This window comes from Pelodiscus sinensis, chromosome 14 (assembly GCF_052426305.1).
Source record: "Pelodiscus sinensis isolate ZL-2025 chromosome 14, ASM5242630v1, whole genome shotgun sequence".
Taxonomy (NCBI): Eukaryota; Metazoa; Chordata; order Testudines; family Trionychidae; genus Pelodiscus; species Pelodiscus sinensis.
Genome location: NC_143065.1, coordinates 32,621,325 through 32,641,373, shown reverse-complemented (window position 1 = coordinate 32,641,373; position 20,049 = coordinate 32,621,325). Strand labels below are relative to the sequence as shown.

General features: G+C 45.2%; 1 protein-coding gene across 6 annotated transcripts in view; it reads left to right on the top strand.

The window, feature by feature from the left end:
• AKAP13 (A-kinase anchoring protein 13) overlaps positions 1 to 20,049 on the top strand; it is a 378,791-nt gene that overhangs the window by 349,566 nt on the left and 9,176 nt on the right. For 5 of the 6 annotated variants that reach the window (XM_075897025.2, XM_075897027.2, XM_075897026.2 and 2 more), the window contains 12 exons: positions 581 to 706; positions 805 to 922; positions 3,175 to 3,423; positions 7,884 to 7,960; positions 9,727 to 9,908; positions 9,992 to 10,074; positions 13,080 to 13,259; positions 14,081 to 14,245; positions 16,716 to 16,786; positions 17,320 to 17,364; positions 18,712 to 18,762; positions 19,221 to 19,670. In XM_075897025.2, the coding sequence (XP_075753140.2) occupies positions 581 to 706; positions 805 to 922; positions 3,175 to 3,423; positions 7,884 to 7,960; positions 9,727 to 9,908; positions 9,992 to 10,074; positions 13,080 to 13,259; positions 14,081 to 14,245; positions 16,716 to 16,786; positions 17,320 to 17,364; positions 18,712 to 18,762; positions 19,221 to 19,670 (1,797 nt within the window). The remainder of the gene's footprint in view (positions 1 to 580; positions 707 to 804; positions 923 to 3,174; positions 3,424 to 7,883; positions 7,961 to 9,726; positions 9,909 to 9,991; positions 10,075 to 13,079; positions 13,260 to 14,080; positions 14,246 to 16,715; positions 16,787 to 17,319; positions 17,365 to 18,711; positions 18,763 to 19,220; positions 19,671 to 20,049) is intronic. The other variant, XM_075897024.2, reaches the window with a different exon arrangement.

Sequence of the window (20,049 nt, the reverse complement as noted above, 5' to 3'; positions counted from 1 at the left end):
TGTGGGGAAAGTGGGGGGGGGGGGCAGAATTTGTACTCCTGCCCAAGCCCAGAAATCAACACGGCAATGAGACAGTACCACAAGCCAGTTGGATGGCATGGGACCATCCACAGGTATTTCTTCCCTGCATAGATATATTCTTTGTGCCTTAGAGATGGCTGTCCATCTTTGTACAGTACTTTAAGATTTTCAGGAAGAAGGTTTGATGTCAGTTTTGGTTTTTTATGCTGCATGGGCAGAAAAGTATCAGCACTGGTTACAGTATGACCTGTAAGGTAGAACACTGAGCAGGAAAACAGGGAATCTGGATTCTGTATCCTGGCTTTGCTGCTCTGTGACCTGGGGAAGCCACTTTACACCTCTGTGGCTCCAAGCTCTTTGTGGAAGGGTGTCTCACCCTGTACAATGCCTAGTCTCCATCCTTAAAATTCCATAGCTTCACATTTTTTGAAAGCTACCTTTTGGGCAACGTTTGAACTGACTGTGTTGCGTCCTTTTCAGTGTCTGATGGTGGGTGATCCCAAAAGTGATTGATTCTAAACACTCAGTGGGGGCTTACGAGCTTGTTCATGTCTTGCAGTTTTCCGGTGAGAACGGGGAGCGAATGAAGAAAACTTACGGCAAATTCTGTGGGCACCACAACGAGGCTGTAAATTATTTCAAAGACCTGCAGTCAAAAGAGAAGCGGTTTCAGGCATTCATCAAGGTTGGAATTGGTGGAGGACTTGTTGCTATACATTGGCATGTCTCAGAGAGCGCTTCATTGGCAGCATTTTAACTTATGTCTTGTCTTTTTTTTTTAAGAAAAAAATGAGCAGTGCAGTGGTGAGGCGCCTGGGGATTCCTGAGTGCATCTTACTAGTAACTCAAAGGATCACCAAATATCCCGTGCTATTGCAAAGAATCTTACAGTATACCAAAGGTAGTGCCTGTTCCTTTTCCTAAGCATGTTTGTTTCCTCTGTATCTTTCTCCGGGACTTTAAACAGCCCAACTCAGAACCAGCCAGCCAACCCAGTTCTTAAAGCCACCACTGCCATAAGTAGGGACCTGGGTTTCATACCTTCTTTCAGGGTTTCCATCCTCAAGCTGCATAGGCTTGAGGGTGCTGCAAAGATACAGCACGTAGCCCCTGTAGAAGTGACACACCAAGTGACGTCTCATCACTTCAGCAATCTCTAGCTAGTTATGGAGCAACATGCACAGACTCCAAAGTCTCTACTTTGTCCACTTTGGCTCATGACTGCAATACCAAGCCTAGGGGAAAGGGTATTGCAAAATAAGGAAAAATAAGATTCTCAGAGCTCCAAGAAGATTCACGTTCTTCCTTTGAACCTTTCTTCCATCCCAGGAATCCTACATTACCATACTTTACATACGGTATTCAGAGAGCTTGGCTTTGAATATGCTCTTCATAGGTGATTTATGATTAAGTGGTTGGAGGTGATAGGTCTTCAATCAACTCTCTGGCTTATTTCTCTGTGTCACATAAACACCTTTCTGAGCCTGCACGATTAACCCATCAGGAGTGGCCACAGAATCTTAGCGCCAGAAGGGATCAGAAGTTAGGAATTGCAGAAACACGTGAGAAGGGCTTGCATAGGATATGTCAGCTGTGCTCCTGGTTTCTCTCAGTCTCTCACTTAGAGAGCAAAAAGGCTCAGTTTACAGTTTAATCTAGCCTGCTTTCTGCTATAGTGCACTATGTTTAATCTCTGTGGAAGCCCTTTATTAGGTGAGGATGAGGAATGGTTTATCTGTGTCATCCCATTTAAGATATCGTAAGCTCGACCAGTAGTTTCTTTATTATTTCACCCACGAAAACCTCTGGAGAGTGATGTAGAGGTTTCTGTTTCAGTTTATCAGCAGATGTGAATCCTAAAGATACAACAGCTGACATTCCAGATTAGCCAAGGAATGACAGAGACCATCCACTGTGTCTTTATCATCATCAAGTCCTGTAATTCATACCTTTTTTTTTTAAGTTTTCCCTTTTTTAAAATTTTTTTACAAAGTAAAAAGTTCACAGGGGACTATCTTGTTGGCCATTATGGTCCTCATACATAGTTGTCTGTCCCATTAGCGTGGTTTAGAGACGTGTGACTGAAGGCTTCTGGATCTGACAATTTCACAAATGTGTCACTTCATCAGGAGCCAAGCAGATGGGAATTTTGCCACTACCAGGGTGGACCATTAATCCAGACTCTTAAAATGTTCATTGCAACTTCACTGATTGTTCCTTATTGAGTCTGGTATTCAAAAATGGCTGTACCTGATTTGCCCATATAAACAGCTGTGGACACATGCCAGATGGATGCATTCCAATTTTTTTTTTACATGCAGTCAGGTAGACATGCACTTGCAGAAGCTGAAAATGTGGTCCTTATTTACCCTACTATAGCTTGTGCAGAGTGGATTTCCTTTGGTTCCCCTTTAATCTATAGGTGTGTATTTAAAGCTTGTGACAAACTTCATTTCTTCTAAATGAAACTTGTCGTAGGAAGGTATTTAGCGTTAGTGCATCAGCATGCGGTCGTGTTTGATGACTCAGTGGTAAGGCAAAGAGGCAGTGGTGCAAGTACACAAAATATCTTACCGGTACCCCACTGCGGCTCCTAGCAGGGAAAGCAGAACTGCCAGCCCCATTCCCTAGCCCTCCAGCGAGCTGTCCCATCTGTGTACAGGGCTGGGGAGGGAGGGCGAAGTTCTGCACGTTTCTCCATTTCCGCCCTCCCCCCATTAGGGAAAGGAGCAGAACCGCCAGGAGCCCCAACCTGCCACACACACATGCTGGGGGCGGGGCTGGGAATTCTGCTCCTTTTCTCACTGCCCTTCTCTGCAGGGAAAGGAGCAGAGCTTCCGGCCATGGCCCCTGCCCCTCCACGGAGCTACCATGCCTGCGTGTACTGGGCTGGGGCAGCAGGGCTGGCAGTTCTCCTTTCCCAACAGCTCCTGTAGCTACCGTAGGGCTCCCAGGCCTGTTCACAAAAACGCGGTAGTCAGTGGGGATGGCCGTCAGGCAGTTCACCGTCCTGGCTATAAATGTCTTTCCGGGATGGCATCCCGGCCCCACTTGCAGGACTGGAAAGGGGAGACGTAAAACTTTAGGCTCTGCATATTCACAAATAAAGGGTGCGCTTGCGCTGCAACTGAAATCTCTTTCTCACTCCTTAAGAAAATGAAGTGGAACATCAAGACTTGACCCAGTCACTAAACCTGGTGAAAGACGTGATTGCTGCGGTCAATAGCAAGGTCAGCAACTATGAAAAGAAAACACGCCTTTCTGAGATTTATACGCGGACGGACAGCAAGTCCATCATGAGGATGAAGAGTGGACAGATGTTTGCCAGAGAGGACTTGAGACGAAGGAAACTCATCCAAGATGGGCCTGTGTCACTGAAAAACACAGCTGGGAGACTGAAAGGTGAGCAAATCCAACAGACCATGCACCTAAAAGATGTACCCTCTGTCTCTGGATGATGCCAGGCTCATCCATCATGGACCTGCAACCTCATTCTCTTTACTGTGGCTTGGTGTTGCTCTGCCCCTCACATGGAGTTTCTTCTGAAAAGGCTGGCCCATGTATTATTCATATTATGTCATTGATTTTTCTGTTTTGGGAAAGGAGCAGTCAAAGTAAAAATCATGAAAACCTGTGCACCTAATAACACCATAGGTTATTGCCACAAATATTTCTCATATTCCCTTACTGCTCACCATGACTCTGCTTGCTTACTTACCTTCCAGACTTTGCCCAGCGAGCTGAGTCAGGGTTTGATGGTGAATTCCCCCCACCCCCCAGGGAAGGGAAACCTTGCTCACTGTCTTCTGGGCTCCACTGACTCCTCAACTCATGATAGAGCCAACCCCATTTTTCCAATGGGCACCTTCTCAGGAGACTTGGGATCCAGACGAAAATAATTGGCCATGAAGAGTAAAATGAAGAAAGCAGCAGAACACGATAGTGCTATTGCTGGTGTGAACAGTGATCCACAGTTGTACACTGAGGTGGGGGGGCCTACAGACTTGCCAGGCCCTTTGGGGGAGCTCCCTACTCCTGGAAGGGGTGGGGCCTAGGACAGAAGGGGCAGATGTGGTGCAACCGGTCCTCAACGCTACCTGGAGCGTGCTGCACTGTCCCCAGCCAGCCTTGAGAGGGATCTGCTGCACTCTGGTGGTGATTTAAAGGACCGGGGCTCCAGGTGCCATTGCTCCTGCAGTAGTGGTAGGAATTACCAGAAGCCCCGGGCCCTTTTGAATCACCAGGCCCCAGGGCAACTGCCCCTTTTGCCCTCACACACCTGTCGGTGGGCGTGCACTGAGGGTTTGCAGAGGGGTGGCACCATAGCTAACTCAGAAATCTGATTAGCCATCTGAATCGCTTGGCCATGTGAATGAACACAGAGATCTGGGATTCATGTTTGTACACTGTGGTTTTATACACATCCATAGACTCTGTGAAATACACACTCTGAATTGCAGCCATTGCACTTCCTGGTTTTGCTGCCTAGTAGCAGCACTATGTTTCTATGACTTGAAAGTTCCCTGGAGTTGCTAAGCAGACCCAGCATTGCATTGTCTATTACACTGAAGTAAGTCTTCACATTGGTTGTCCGCAGTCTTTTGCTCTGAGATTTCTGAGGCCACTACTCCAAACCATTATTGCCTTGTCTGTTTCCCTGAAGTCCCTGCAAGTGCTATATTCTCTGTAACACGCACATTATGGTCAATGGGTGGGCCAAACTTACTGACTCTCCAAGCTGCATACTATTATCTTCAGAAGCTAGATAGGCAGACTTGTCTGCTGTTCCTCCTCCTCTGCCGAAATCCCTCTCCTAGTCAGCTAACCAATTCACCAATCAGTTCTGTTTATAGATTTTTAAAAAAATCCTGTTACAAGATAACACAAAACCGAGGCCTGGTCTATACTACATCGGAAGATCCAAGTAAGATATTTAACTCCAGCTATGTAAATGACGTAGCTGGAGTCGTCATTTCTTACATCGTGTTTCTGCACCATTCACACAGCAGGAGGCTGATAGCAGCCAATGCTCCCATTGGCTGCCCTTACTCCTTGTGAGGAGCAGGAATACCAGTGCCAGTGGGGGCACCCTCTGAGTTCGATTTAGCAGGTCTATATTAGACCTGCTAAATCGAACCCCAGAAGACTGACTGCAGCAGAATTGATCTTCTGCGTAGTGTATACGTGTCCAGAGTTTAGTAAATATAAATAACTCTTTCCTCATCACATTTAAATAAAAGTTGGTGAATCATACTGTTTTGATACAGTTTAAACTAAAACAGTTTGGCTAAAATTAAACAGCATTCCGAGTATACAGTTTCCCTCCCATTTTCCTCCCTCTATATTTAATGCTGCCAGAGCTTCCCTGATGGGCGAACAATGCCACCAATCTTCTGCAAGGTGTTTCAGAGTGAGAGAAAACAGCCTGCTTTCTGCTCATGGGGCTCAGCTTCTCAACCTACACAGTATACGTGGGCTTTATGAGGGCATGTAGTCAGGGCAGCTGCTTTGCAAAAAGCCAAATCCAGCATCAGGAAACCTATTGAGCAAACTCAAAACCACCACATCCAATTCCAGAAACTTCCGAATCTGGAGAGCAGCTAATTGTGCATCTGCTTAGCAGCGGTGACCCAGAGGCAACTCATTCCTACCAACCCCCAATAGATGTCTTAGGGCACATCTAAATTTACTGGAAGATTGACGCTCTAGAGGTCTACCTTCTGGCATTTGATTTAGCAGGTCTAGTATAGACCTGTAAATCAAACACTGAGGCAGCTCCCACCAACTTCTGGTACGCCTCCTTTTCAAGGAGTCAGGGAAGCCGATGGAAGCATTTGCTTCTATCAGCTTCCTGCAGTGTGGACGTCACTAAGGCTCAGCTTAAGGTAAGCTGACTCCATCTACATATTTTGCATAGCTGAGGTTGAGTACCTTAAGCAGAGCTGCCAGCTCTAGTGTAGACCTGTCCTTAAAGATTTAGCTCCCTGTTAGGCAGGTGGGTTGCACTATCATGGGAATCTCTCTATTAGTATAGGTTATATTCTGCATTTCCTAGAGAAATAATGGGTCCCACGACTGGAGCCCATAGCTAGAACGCTACAGTAAAGATGAGTCAGAATTTCCAGATGGGAAACCATCCAAAAATTTAGAACCTGCTTTTCCTAACTTCTGAGATTTGGAACTGGAGCCAGGAGTAACACAGGAATAGCTTTCCTTGAAGTATTTTGGTCTTTCCTCCTTTGCTCCAAAAGCAGAAGTTGCTGTTGGAAACAAAAACAAGCCAAAGTAAAATAAATCTCACCAGGACATTTTACAAACCTCAAACGCGGTTTGAATTTGGTTTGAGGCTATGGCAAAAGCTTGGTTCGTATTTGATCTGAAAGGGATTTTGTTCCTCCAAAACGAATGGAAGGAATTACACAGGGGATCAGTTAACTTTTGAGTTTACCTCATCTGCAAGTCATGAGGCCTCGTAGTATATACACAGAAACTCATTGTGCAGTGGGGCTTGGGTGGGGCATCTCGCTGATTACTTACGAAGAACCTTGTGATATATCATGAGGCAACTTGGAAGGTGGCATGTGTATTTTGGGGGAATATCCCTGCTCTGATTCAGAATTCTCTATATTCATCTTCTTTGCATTTCTTTCTTTTCTTCTACTTGAGTCCGTCTCCCCTCTGAAGCACACCCATTTGGTTTCCCCGGGAATTTGGAGAGAGCCATATACATCTGTGGGCAGAATCAACATCAGCTGCTGAAGTTAAAATGCCTGGGGAAGAAATTGCAGCTGACAAATGTTGTTACAAGATAAATTGCACCACTCATGAGAGGAGAGCAATAAAACCAATCTGATATTTTGCCTGAGGATAGAAATATTGTGAGAATGAATAGGGTGTATGTTCAGCCAACATTCATTGCTTCCACTTCCCCAGTCTTCCATGACTTTTAGAGGGCTTGTAGTTTGGATAAGAACATTCCAGCAGAGGGTCTAGATATGAGCCCATCTGACTCCTTTAAGAGCTGATTTTACTTTGCCTGGAGGAGTCGCTATTGAGGTATGAAGAATACTATGGCACCTTAAAAACGAACCATTTTATTTCAGCATAAGCTTTTGAGGGCTGGAGCGCACTTCATCAGGTGCATGAAGTGGAAACTTTAATTTGGCAGAGATGCCTACATGTATATTAGGGATGTCACTGGTTAACCTGGTGGGCAATAATTTTGATAGGGGGGCATTCCAAGACTTTGGTAAGCAAGGGCCACCCTCTTCCATTATATTAATGGAGGAGGTGCAGGGTCCATGATGGAAGTTGGGTGCAGAAAGGACCTTGGGTTAACGGATTGAGGTACAGGTGGGGGAATCTGGGAGGGGGAATCTGGGAGGCAGTTTAGGTGAAAGAAGGGATTGTGACTGGGGGCAAGAGATAGGAGTGCAGAAGGGGGTACAGGGTTTGGGTTGGGGGTATGGGTGCAGGAGAGGATTCTGATCTGTAGGAGAAGTGCAGGATCTAGGAGGGGTTGTGTCCGGGGGGTAGGAGGGGATGCAGAGATGTGGCTTGTGACTGGGCCTAGGGGATTTGGGTGCAAGGTATGGGAGAGGGTTGTGACCTGGGAGAGAGTATGGGTGCAGGAGCGAGAGTGCAGAGGGTTTGGGTTACATGGGGTAAGGGTGCAGGATGGGGAAGAACCTGGAAGTGCTCACCTGGGCAGCTCCCAGCCAGCAGCCCAGCAGGTTCCTCAGTAGCCTGAATATTTCTCTGATGCTCACCTGGAGCTCATTGTTAAATAAAAGGTACTGAAAGCAGTGATTGACATAGACATATATTTGATGTAAAACCTAGGTGTTTTTTCTCTGTTATAGAGGTCCTGGCTGTCCTCCTCTCAGACACGCTGGTATTCCTTCAGGAGAAGGACCAGAAGTATGTCTTTGCATCACTGGTAAGGCTTTGGTGTTTTCTCTTCCTTTCTTTTACATATGCAATCCTTGGTGTGAATTTAGCAATGAAAGCATGTCACTGCCTGCCACATTCCTTCGTTTTTATTGGACAGATCACTTTGCATGTAACAGTTTTGTTTCTGCAGCAGACTCCATTATTTTCTATTGGAAACATGTCTTATATCCTCCTCCCGACTTGCTATTTCTACAGTGATTTGGAACATTTGGTAATTGGCTCTGAAAATAAGCCTGTCATTGGATACATTTATTTTTCATCAGCCTCTGCAAATCCTGCTCGCTTAGGAGGGAAAAACGTGAACTGTGTACAAATGAATTCCAGCAGAAAGAACAGACCTAATATATCAATCTAAAAAGCAGAGGAACAAAAGCCTCCTGCTGCAATAAAGTTCGAAGAGCTCATAATGCAGTATGCTATAGAATAGGGATGCAAATGGTTAACCGGTGAGCATCACTCTCGTTAGGTGATGCTTACTGGTTACGGTGAACCAGCAGGGGATGGAGCAGTCCCTTGCCCACTGTGGGCAGGGGACTGCTCCAGTCCAGTGAGGCTTGCTGTGGGCAGGAGGGCACTCCACCTTGGACGGAACAGACCCTACCTGTGGGCAGGGGGGCCACTCCAGCCCAGCCACAGCAGGCAGGAGGGAGCAGGCCCCCCCCTCGTTTAAGCAGTTGACCGGTTAAACATAATGTTTAACCAGTTAACTGGTAAATTGGGATTTTACATCCCTGCTACAGAAGCATGTTTGTCATGAGCCAGTTAGTGTAAACACAAATAGGAGCTTTCGGAGCATGTTCTAGATGAAAGCGATAGTCACTAAGACTTGCTGACCTGTTGGAAAAAAAATAAAGCCAGTGTCCCCAAACCAGTTAATAGCCACAAGCCTGGCAGGGATGCATCTTTCATGCATGCTTCGGGAAGGAGACTTTCTCTGTTAGTCTTGTTTCCAGCCCCCCTGCTGCCAGTGAAGGACATTCCCTCCTCCTTCAGCTGGCGGTGGCACACATACTGGTCATGTTGGCAAACCTCGGCTGAAGCACTCCCGCTCTCCCCCCCCCCCCCCAAAAAAAGTACAGAAACCAAACCCTGTGATTCTGTGACGTCTACACATGAGCCTATTGAACTATGCATGCCGCAGGTGGGAAGAAAAGCTTTTAAAGCTACAGGAAAGATTACAGAGAGATATTATAAGGGCTCTAACAGCACACTACATGTAATCCTCCGTGGAATCCTTGATGCACAGTCTCAGCAAACCTTTGTAGCAGGAGTCAGCTTTAAGCTACAGTGAACAGGAAGGATTTTGGTGGGAACTGAGGAGAGGATGTGATTCAAGGATTCCCAGGGAGGGAAAGCAAAGGCAATGCCAGTGAAACAGGGACCAGCAAGCCATACTGAGAAGATAAGGAGTCCAGGAACAGGCAGCATAAACAGCAGGATGTGAGATCAGTGGACAGTCAAGAAAACCACAAAGGCAATTTTGAATTGTATTTAGGGACAGCTAAAGGCAGTTTTTCCTGAATTTACAGTGGAAGGTGACACCAGCATTCTGGGCACAGTGAAATAAATTATTCTCAGAAAATACATGTTGGGTGAGGCTAGCACTACTTTTTAGCCTGTAGTTGCTGACAGCGCTCCCAAGTTTGGAAAGAGTTGTGACTGCAGGTATTAGAAGCTTTTGAACTTCTTATTGCCATCTTTAAGCACTGGATCATTTTGTCTGTTCTTTCTCCAATCTCTTCTCATCTGAAGGACCAGAGATCCACTGTAATCTCTCTGAAGAAACTGATAGTACGAGAAGTGGCCCATGAGGAGAAGGGTTTATTCCTCATCACCACAGTAGTGAAAGATCCAGAGATGGTAGAAATCCATGCCAGCTCCAAGGAAGAGCGTAATAGCTGGATACAAATAATTCAAGACACAATTAACACCATGTAAGTTAAGGTACTATTTGTGTGGGTTAGGTGTTTTTTTCATACTCATTTGTGGTAGTAATTGAGGCGTGTGTCTCATGCAGGGACAAAGATGAAGATGAAGGAATCCCTAGTGAATCAGAACTAGAAAAGAGAGTGTTGGACACCAAAGCCAGAGAATTAAAAGGTAAGGTTGCTCAGACTCAGAATAGTTGGGTGAAGTTTTGAAAATGTAATACTGTCTTGTCAAACTTTTTCATGCCTGACTTGCACTATGATTTTTCAATGAAGATAGAGGCCTGTACTTAGCAAACATAATCTTTGTTTGCAAGTCAGTGTGTTGTGGGTTGTAAAGCTAGCAGGTACCAGTAACGATGAGAGCTTGGAACCTCCAAAGTCCAAATCTAGAACCCTCAATTTTCAGCTAGGCTTGAAATTTGTCACAATGAGTTCACCTCTCCTCACTGGAACTAAAACAGAACTGCACATGAAGTGAAACAACACCCCTTCCTTTTGTACAGGGAGATGACTTCTCATGGGGCAATGGCCTCCAATAGTGCCTCCAAAAAAGGTTGTCTTGTAACACTGGTAGAGTCATGTGAGGCACGGGCCGATAATTGATAGGTCAGGCACCCTATTTCTCTTTTGCCTTTAATAGTTCTTGGGAGTTTTTTTACTAGTGACATTCAGCTGTGAAGAAAATTAAATTTGGGTCTGGGCCCGCATGGTCTAGAAGTGACAAGATATTTGGGAGAGGATTAGGGTTCAGGTCCCAATCTCTTAACCCCTACATTTACAACCCAGCTGAGATTGCTGCTGTTGAAATCCCCACCAGCCAGGACTTGGGGCTAGGTTCATTGTTTCTTCAAAGAGTCCTCCTCACTAGAAGACTGGCCCCCACATGCAGGATGTTCTGATTGTGGTAGGGGGAGTAAATACAGTCATTAAGCAAGGGCACTGTTTCAGGAGAGCATGGGGGATAGCAGCTGTGCATACCGGGATGCGGCTTGCATTTCTTCCTGTCCCTCTGACGATAAGGGGAAAGTACTTGAATTCCATGCATGCCTCTCCTGGCTGGGGTGGGGTGGGGAGCAGAGGAGTAATTCATGGAATCCAAGTACTTTCCCCTCACTCCCTTATCGTCAGAGGAATAGGTAGAAAAGCAAGCACGGCTCCTGCCTCCTCACCCCTGCTCTCCCGAGACAGTGCCCTTGCCATCAAGGACTGTTTTCTCTGCTGCGTCCGGGATCAAGAAGATATGTGGCTTTGCAAGTATCCCTAGCACAGTTACTCTCCTGCACTGTAAAAGGGAAGGTGCCATTGAAGTGAGAGCACTGTTACGGGATAGCTGTTTCCTGCTACTCGACACATATTGCCCCAGGATGAGGGAGGTGGTTTTGAAGCAGGAGCCTTGAGTCTGGGACAGAGCTCTGTTGGGCTGACCTTACTTCTGAGATACCCAGTGCCCCAATGTAGCTATGGAAACTCTGCTTGCTGGTTGGAATAGCAGCCCAGGCGCTGTGGTGTGTATTTAAATGCAAAGTAAAGGCAACAAGCAGGGCAGAGAGAATCTGGGAGCCCCACCCTGGATTAATGCGAGTACTCCTCCTGCCTGTGAGTGGAAGTGAGTGCCTTGCTACCACAAAGAGGAGGACTGTGCCTACTGCCTCCCTAAGTTTTCACCTTCATGTAGCCTCCCCTCAGGTCTGAGATGTTAAAAAGCTCACAGGCCAAGTGACTTACGATTACCTGGGAAGTGCTGTGATCTTCTAAGACTTTTATCCTACAGTCTGTGCACCCTCGTGTCTATGATTTGTATTGAAAACTAAGGAGCCTTGAGAAGCCTGTGTACTAGGAATGCAATACTATGGAGAACCCTAGCTCTTGGGAGACTCTGAAATATTTCATTAAGAGCATTAGCTCTAAACAGTTTTCAATGTTATATTTAACTGGTGATTGACTCTAGTATTTACTGCTTAGAGATACCAATAAGTTACACTTTGTCTAAATCTGAAAGGTCTGAAATGAGGTTATGATCCCACTATCCCCTAATGTGTTTCAAATGCATCTCTGTGAGTGACACCTCATCAATCTGCATTACTTTTATGCCCCCAACTTCATTTGGAGAAACAAAGTTTGACTCCAGGAGCCAGTTCTTTATGACAGCATATGTCTAGGCTTGCAAGGGCTATTTCTTTCTGTCAGTACATGTTGATGAATGTCAATTTCACTGTATGCGCACCAAAAAAGTCTCAATCAATAATAATCTAAGTCTGCAGGTAGGTGAAGTAAGAAAAGTGCTGCTTGTGAACTTAGAATTGGATATGAAGATACTTACTTTGCATATTTTTGACATGTGATGCTGAAAATTTGTGCTTCAATAGGTATAAAGCGTCAGTGTTTTGAATCTCATCATTTAGGGTACGTCTAGACTACAGGCTTTTTTCAACAGAGGCTTTGTCGACAGATACTGTAGACAAAGCCTCTGTCGAAAAAGAGCGTCTGGACTACAACCACTTCTGTCAAAAAAGTAAGCCGCTTTTTTGAAAGCGAGTGTAGACGCTCTCTTTTGAAAAAGCACAGTGTGGATGCAATAGCGCCTTTTTTCGACAGAACTCTGTCAAAAAAAGGTGTTCTTCATAAAACAAGCTTTACCGCTGTCGACAAAACTGCCGCGTTCTGTCGCCTTGCAGTCGTCAGAACACAGCGGTAGTGTAGACGCCGATATAGTTTTGTCTACAAAACCCTGTAATCTAGACACACCCTTAGTGTCAAATTCTGTGACACTCTCTACTGTCTGACGCGCAGCCCTTCAGTAATTTTCTATAACAATGAAAATCAATAAAAATGGGGGGAAATGCATAAAACTCCTAATTTCCTGCAACTGTACAAATTTAAATTGAGGAACATAGAAAAAATGCTTAAAAATAAATATTGCTGTTATCCATCAAAATGATAAAAAATAAAAATCAAAGTCTTCCCAGCCTGCTTATGCAGTCTAATACCTTGGGACCAACATGATCACAGCAACTTTGCAAGGCCTAAATGTAGCTATTCCGATTGTAAGCCGCACACAATTCCTGCTGTTCTTTGATTTACCACACGATGGGGCATGTGTCACAGGGATTATTCAGTTTCCTTAGGGTAGCATTGTTTTCTCTTTTAAATGTGTGTTCTTCTGTTCACCCATAGAACAGCTTCAGCAGAAAGATCAGCAAATCCTAGCGCTGCTGGAGGAAAAGGAGAAGATTTTCCGGGATATGACTGACTGTAGCATGCAAGAGGATAGCTCAGTCTCCAGAGTACTGTTCAGGTCCAATACAGAGGGGGTGCAGAAAGGGATGACCGTTATGAAGCATGCAATAAACGAGGGTAAACAAACCAATCTGTCCCATTTATTACAGTGTCCAAGAGAATGGTTCTTCTGTCTTTGATGATGAATAAACAGTAGTAGTAATATGGATCATAAATAAAGATGCAGTTCCATCCTCAAAGAGTAAAGCATATTAAGGGGATGATAATTATTGCTGAGAAGAAGGCAGTAGAGGTAACTGGGAGTCTTCAAGCTGCTAACCCAGCACAGAGGAGAGCCAGCCATGCATAGATTTTGGGCTGTGTCCAAGGGAGTGCACAAATGAACTTTCATCCCTTTGCCCATCATTCACTGGTCTGTATTCTGTGCAGCTCAATCGCATGCCTAGTTCTGGTCCTTTGTTGGGAACACGGGTCATGCTCTCTTTGGTTAGACTTCACTCCTGCTACATAACGGAAATGACAGCCAGGCAGCCAGGTTTGCGCACACAGCAAGCGTTGATGGGTCTGTAGTCTTTTGGAAAAACCACAAATTAATGTGGCCCATTTTCCCTTGGTACATTGCACAACAGGCTGAATTTAGAACACCTGCCTTTGTGCAAGATTACACCAAGGAAATTTACTAAGGGTGGAAAGGGGATGAGACAATGGAGAGCACAAGTAAAACTCAGTGTGTTAATGGCCTGACTTACCATTATATTTTTGCACCTCTCTCGTTGCATCATCCTCCTCCTATATACCCATGAAATCTTTGTACCAAAAAGTGTATAAAGTTAGTGACCTAACACCTCTAACCTAGAAAAAACAAAAACATGCTAATCAGTAAATACTGAGGATGTTCTGTAATTGATCTTTTTTCCTGTGACTTTTTATCCTCGCAGTTGAATATTTGCAAAGCTTGATCAGTAGGAATCTAGGGAGTGCACTTGTGGCTGCTGACCTGCTGCCAAACTCTGAGCAAGAAGGGGGAGTTGGCCCCATCTCCCTTCCTAGAAGAGCAGAAACTTTTGGAGGATTTGACAGTCATCAGATGAATGCATCCAAGTGTAAGTATTTTGGTGCATTGTGCATTGCAGGTGTGTATGTAGTAATAACACCTTGTGCCTGGTTAGCTTCCACGTCCCCTGTGACATTAGTAAGTATCACTGAACTCATTTGATAGCTGTGGAAGGTGCAGAATATAATGGTGGAATAACTTGTCTCGGTTTAGTGAATGTCTGTGGATCCTGAAGCAAGCTCTTTTGAATTGTAGTCATGTGCTTTCCCATCAAACCATCCTTCCTTCTTTACACACAAAGGACTTGTACCCTTTTGCCTCACTTATTTGTTTCTTTCACTTCCACTTCAGTATATGCAGCCCTCTTTCCTCATCTCCTCTTCACTACCATCTCCCAGCCTGAGATCAAACTGAGGTCCTCGCTGGGGTCTGACACCACCTTCCCTTCCTATGCTCTCCACGCACGCATGCACCAAATACAATCGATCATGTCAACCCCACAGTGAATTTAGCCTCCCAAAGCCAAATTAATGAGCCTTTAGGTTGGCAGCACAGTTCGCAGCTTCCCAACTCCCTGTCAGGCTCCAGAGATTTCCAGTCCCCGCCCAGAACTCATCCCTATGCACTCTCTCCTATCCTCTCACCGCTCCTGGGGTAAGCTGTGCCGTCTATGTCTCAGCACCAGGCTCCCAGGCCTCCTTTCCTGCCTTGCTGCTTCTGCACTCCAAGCAACCTGCTGTGTGAAGAACGTAAGATTTTCTTAGTCATTGGAAGGTCACAAAGTTCCCAGCCTGTCTTGTCCTAGCAATGGAAAAGGCTCAGGGAACCTAGGGGTTTTATTTAGGTTGTACTTTCTTTCTTTTCAGTGCCACAGTAATTTGAACAGCATCAGGCTGGACTGGTGAGATTATTCATGTGTAGTCCAGCATTTAGTCAGCTGGGCTTTTGTATAGAGATGTTCACATGAATTAGATAGATAATGAGAGCTCTTGAAGAGGTTTTGGGAGGAGGCTGTTGGGCCTACTTTGTGAAGGTGCAGGAATGGGTGTCAGGAATTGTAGAAGCGGAAGGAACCTCAAGAGGTCATTGAGCCCAGTCTCATGCCCTCATGGCAAGAGCAAACACCAGCTAGACCATTCCTGCCTGGTGTTTGTCTAACCTGCTCTTAAACATCTCCAATGATGGAGTTTCCACAGCCTCCCTATGCAGTTTATTCCAGTGTTTAACCACCCTGACAGTTAGGAAGTTTTTCCTTAATGAAACAATAACATGTGGCAGGGAAGACTGTAGAAGTGAACGCACACAGCTGTGCCATGCTAATCACATGTATGTTTGGAAACCAAGGTTCTGTTCTCAACTCCGCCACTTACACCTTGCATGACCTTGGGTAAGTCTCATAACTTCATTTTCCTATCTCTAAAATAGTAGTTAAGGATCCTTTACTTATCTACATGGAAGAGAGTGGCAGGTTCTAGGACCCTGCAAAGGAATGCAAGGCTGCTTGGATAGATGACGTAGGCTGTGTTTTAGAGTTGGGTATTGTTTGAGTTACCAGGGAAGCCAGACCCCAGGATGGGGATACAATTGCACTGCATATGGAATGCTGTAGGCTGTTTAAAGCAGGGTAGAATGCTTACACCGTGTTGGTAAAGCACCTTGAAAGCAATGAAAGAAAAGTGCTCGAGGGAAGCACAGCCACAGGTGGCTCTTTTATGTGGTATGACTCAATTGGAAGCATTGTGTGAGCTGTCCAGCTAGAGATTAAAAATACTAGTAGATAAATCGAGTTTCCTGATCAAAATTCCAGGGCTCTAATGCCTGAGGCTGTGGATGAACTGCTCACAAAAAACAGCTTACCTCTTTGCACACATACACTGCGCTGCGAAGGTCTAAGTCTTCCGAGTCCAGTTGACGGGTAGCATTGAAACGTAGCTCGATGTAATAAGATCTGACCTGATAAAGTTGTCGTTCACATTATGTGTTCTAAAACAACTTGTCTTGGAGACCAGATCAAGTATGCTACTGACATGGAAACAGTTTATGGGAACGGAGAGATTTTTAACAGGTGGGTCAGAAGTCAACTGGCTAAATGTTCAACACACTATTTGAAACTAAAGCCGGTCCCTAACCTGTATTCTTCTCCATTGCCTCTTAGCAATGGCTGATATTTATTGGTATAATAGGAAGCAAACATACATATGTGACTAGCGGCCAGGAGTCCTGTGGCACCTCATAGACTAACCGACGTGTTGCAGCATAAGCTTTCGTGGGCAAAGACCCACTTTGTCTTTGCCCATGAAAGCGTATGCTCCAACACTTTGGTTAGTCTATAAGATGCCACAGGACTCCTCGCCGCTTTTGCAGATTCAGACTAATACGGCTACCCCTCTTATATGTGACTAGCATGGCTCAGCTTTGTGCATCTACTTTTAAAGTCTTTTCTTCCCATTGTACTGTTTCTAATGACTGAGGAATTTGGAAAGCTAAGTGTCCTGTGCCAACTGGTGTGTTTCTTTTAGGTGGAGAGAAGGATGAAGGCGATGATGCTCAGGATCTTCGGAGAACGGAATCAGACAGCATTTTGAAAAAGGTACCATTGTTGTATGTGGTGTCAAATGTCATCTCTTAGCTTGTGACTCTTTTAACACTTTAATTGTAACTTTTTTTTAATATGAAAAGACATATTCTTCTGGACATATTATAACGAGCCAAAATTCACCCCACTTGAAAAAATGAGGGCACAGGCTCCAAACCCATTTTGCTGTAACGCAGATTCCTTCTTCAAAACAATTTTGCTGGGTAATAAACTTTTCTGTGGCAATGGTTATCTGCCATCTGTCTGCAAATCCAGTAAAATGTGTCTAATTATGCATCATTATTGAAATACCAAGGCCAAACATAACCTCATACCCGTTCTCACTGTGGATGAATTTATTTAATCACTACAGAATGATCACTAATTAATATTTTATTGTATGATTTTTCACTCACTCTAAGCTATGAGAGTTCTGCCCTTCCAAGAAAGAAAATGGGAGTGCATGTTTATGATTAGGCCTACCAAGAAAAACATTTATTGTGATTTCTCATTTGTTTTTTTATTAAATCCGTGTGATCTTTTTACAGGGGGGGAATGCTAATTTAATGTACGTGTTGAAAAGAAACAGTGAGGTAAGTACAATCTCAACAGCTTCATGTGTGTGGGGGGTTTTTGTTTGTTTGCTTTGGGTTTGGGGGTTTTTTGCCTTCAGTTTAGGTACCCAATTTGTTTTCAGTAGGTGAGGTTAAAGTGTAACAAGTCTCTTAAATACAGTACACTGAGAACTAAACCCACTGTGTTATGTGTGCACTTGGGCTTGGCTGCTCAGACTAAGGATTTGCTGACTGGCATCTAATTGCCAGCCGTAGGATACACATTGATTATAGTCATCAAGGTTTAATTACAGTTAGAGAGCACATGACTGTATTTAACATGCATCTGCGATAGAATGAGCATAATTGTAATATGCAGGTGCAGTGAGTTGGGGCAATTAGGTTTCTATTCTCCCTTTGATACGCATCCATAACTCCCAATTAAATTTAATGGCAGCTAAGTATCACAGTGAGCAAAGGTTCCCCTTAATGACATTTATTACACAAGTATTGGAAATACAGCAGTTATTGTCAATTGAATTTTTGTATTAAACGAGTAATTACAGTGTGTTCAGCAGGATTCAAAGAAGGACTTAGCCAATGTTTTGAGATATGGGAAGTCACCCAAAGCATCAGGCATTCTGTTGGCAATATACTAGTAAATTATACTGGCGCGCTTGTCTTTAAGGACTGTATTTTCAATGGGCCCCCCAATAACACTCATGCAGCATGTGAGTGGTCATTTTGCAGTCTCCTTGAGCCATGAATGCAGGAATTTGTAGTTGTGAACAGTGGTGCCTGCACGCACTACAGACACATACTCTGGACCTTTTTGTGATTTTTACCCTAATAGTTATATCCTTGCAAATTTGAAAACATTTGAAAACTGGCTTATGCCAGTTCCTTTCCCTCCCAGTAGCCATTCTCTTAATGTCGTTAGTTCTTCCACCAGCTGGGACAGCAAGAACTAATTTAACAGAACAACCTGCAAATTCCTGTGAGGTATAAACAACCCCAATGATTCTCTGCACGCACGGTGTCATGAGAATACGCGCCAAGAAAAAGCCACGGTCAGCTTCTTTCAAAGATTGGCAGTGGCATGATTGCTGAGGGAGGCTGGGTGAGATTATCTGAGATGTCTCTGAGATAAATGGATAAGTAGATACCTGTGAGTAGTACGTCTGTTTGGGGTAAGTAATTACAGAGAAGAGAGCATGGCAAGGCTGGGGGGCAAGGAGAAGGATGTTTGTGTGGCTTTCAATAAAACAGTATGGCTTTGTAAGCCTCATTGCAGGACTTAGAATGGAGAAGGAAAGGGCGTTGCCTGTGGTCAGACTGTAAGATGAGGTATAACGGGAATGCTCTTGTGCTTTTGTTTCCTTTCAGCAGGTTCTCGAAAGCATTACCTATCTCCACAGCCTACTCAGCACTTTGCAGGTAGGTCAGTCTGAAGCGTGGTGCCCCGCTTTGACGTGCTGCTTCCCTGAGCAGCCAGTCCCCTCAGCATGTCGACCTGTATGGAGGTCAGCATTTCTGCCCCATCCCTTCCCTTTTGTATTGCCATTCCTTAGGCTCAAATGTGGGAGCACTGTCTCCTGGTCTCTTGCTGCCCAGGCCAGCAGGGGGCTGAGAGTGCTCTGCAAGGCAGGCCTGCTGTGTGTCTTACCAGTAAGTACCTCACATCAAGCAGTCTTACTGGATCCTCTAATTCCTCAGGGCAAATCAATCAACGTTTTAAGGTTCTGGTCTCAGAGAAGGGTTAACAGCGATTAGTGACGCCCTCGCTCCCCCCTTACTACAATAGCAAGCTGCCTTGTGACGTTAGAGTTACTGCATGTGTATGCATTCAGTGAAGGGGAGTTCTGCGCTGACTTTGTCCTTGCCTCTCCTCTCAGGCTGTCGTGTTGCAGCAGGACACCTATATTGAGGATCAGAAGGTGATGCTAAGCGAGAGAGCACTGATGCGGAGCTCCTCCAGGCCAAACTCTTTGATCGAACAGGAGAAGCAGCGGAGCCTGGAGAAGCAGCGCCAGGAGCTGGCCAACCTGCAGAAGCAGCAGGCCCAGCACCAGGAGGAGAAGCGGAGGAGAGAGAAGGAGTGGGAGGCACGAGAGAAGGAGCTGACTGAGCGAGAGACAGGGCTGGGCCAGCGAGAGGAGCAGGCACAGAAGGGGCACCAGGAGCTGGAGAAGGGGAGAGAGGAGTTGAAGCTGAAGAAGGAAGCCTACCAGCTGGATCTGGAGCGACTCCGCACAGCACAGAAACAACTAGAGAAGGAGAAGGAGCAATTCAAGAGAGAAGTGGAGCGATTACCCCCAGTGCAGATGGAGCCTGACCTCCGTCAGGTAATCACTCTGCTCCCTGTTGAGTTCTCAGGCCAGGCTGAGATGATCTACTTCGGTCACAATCCATTGGCTGCATATTGGAATTAGCAGGGGAGGTTCTGTGGCCCATTTGGGATGCAGGAGGTCAGACTAGATGTGAAATCAAGAAGCTGTGACTCATACGTGGAGCCTGACACCTAACAGTGGCACCTCTTCTTGTACCTGATGTTTGGGGCTGTGTTTTGCCTGTTGTGTCTTGGAAGGCGGCAGGCGAGATGTCTGGCCAAAGGTGCTCTTCAGAGTGTTGAGGAATCAAGATTCCTAGCAGGTGCTGAGGGTTCTGTGAAGTCATAGTGAGTCTTTTGTCTTTCCAGTGGGGCTCACCTGTGAATGCATATGT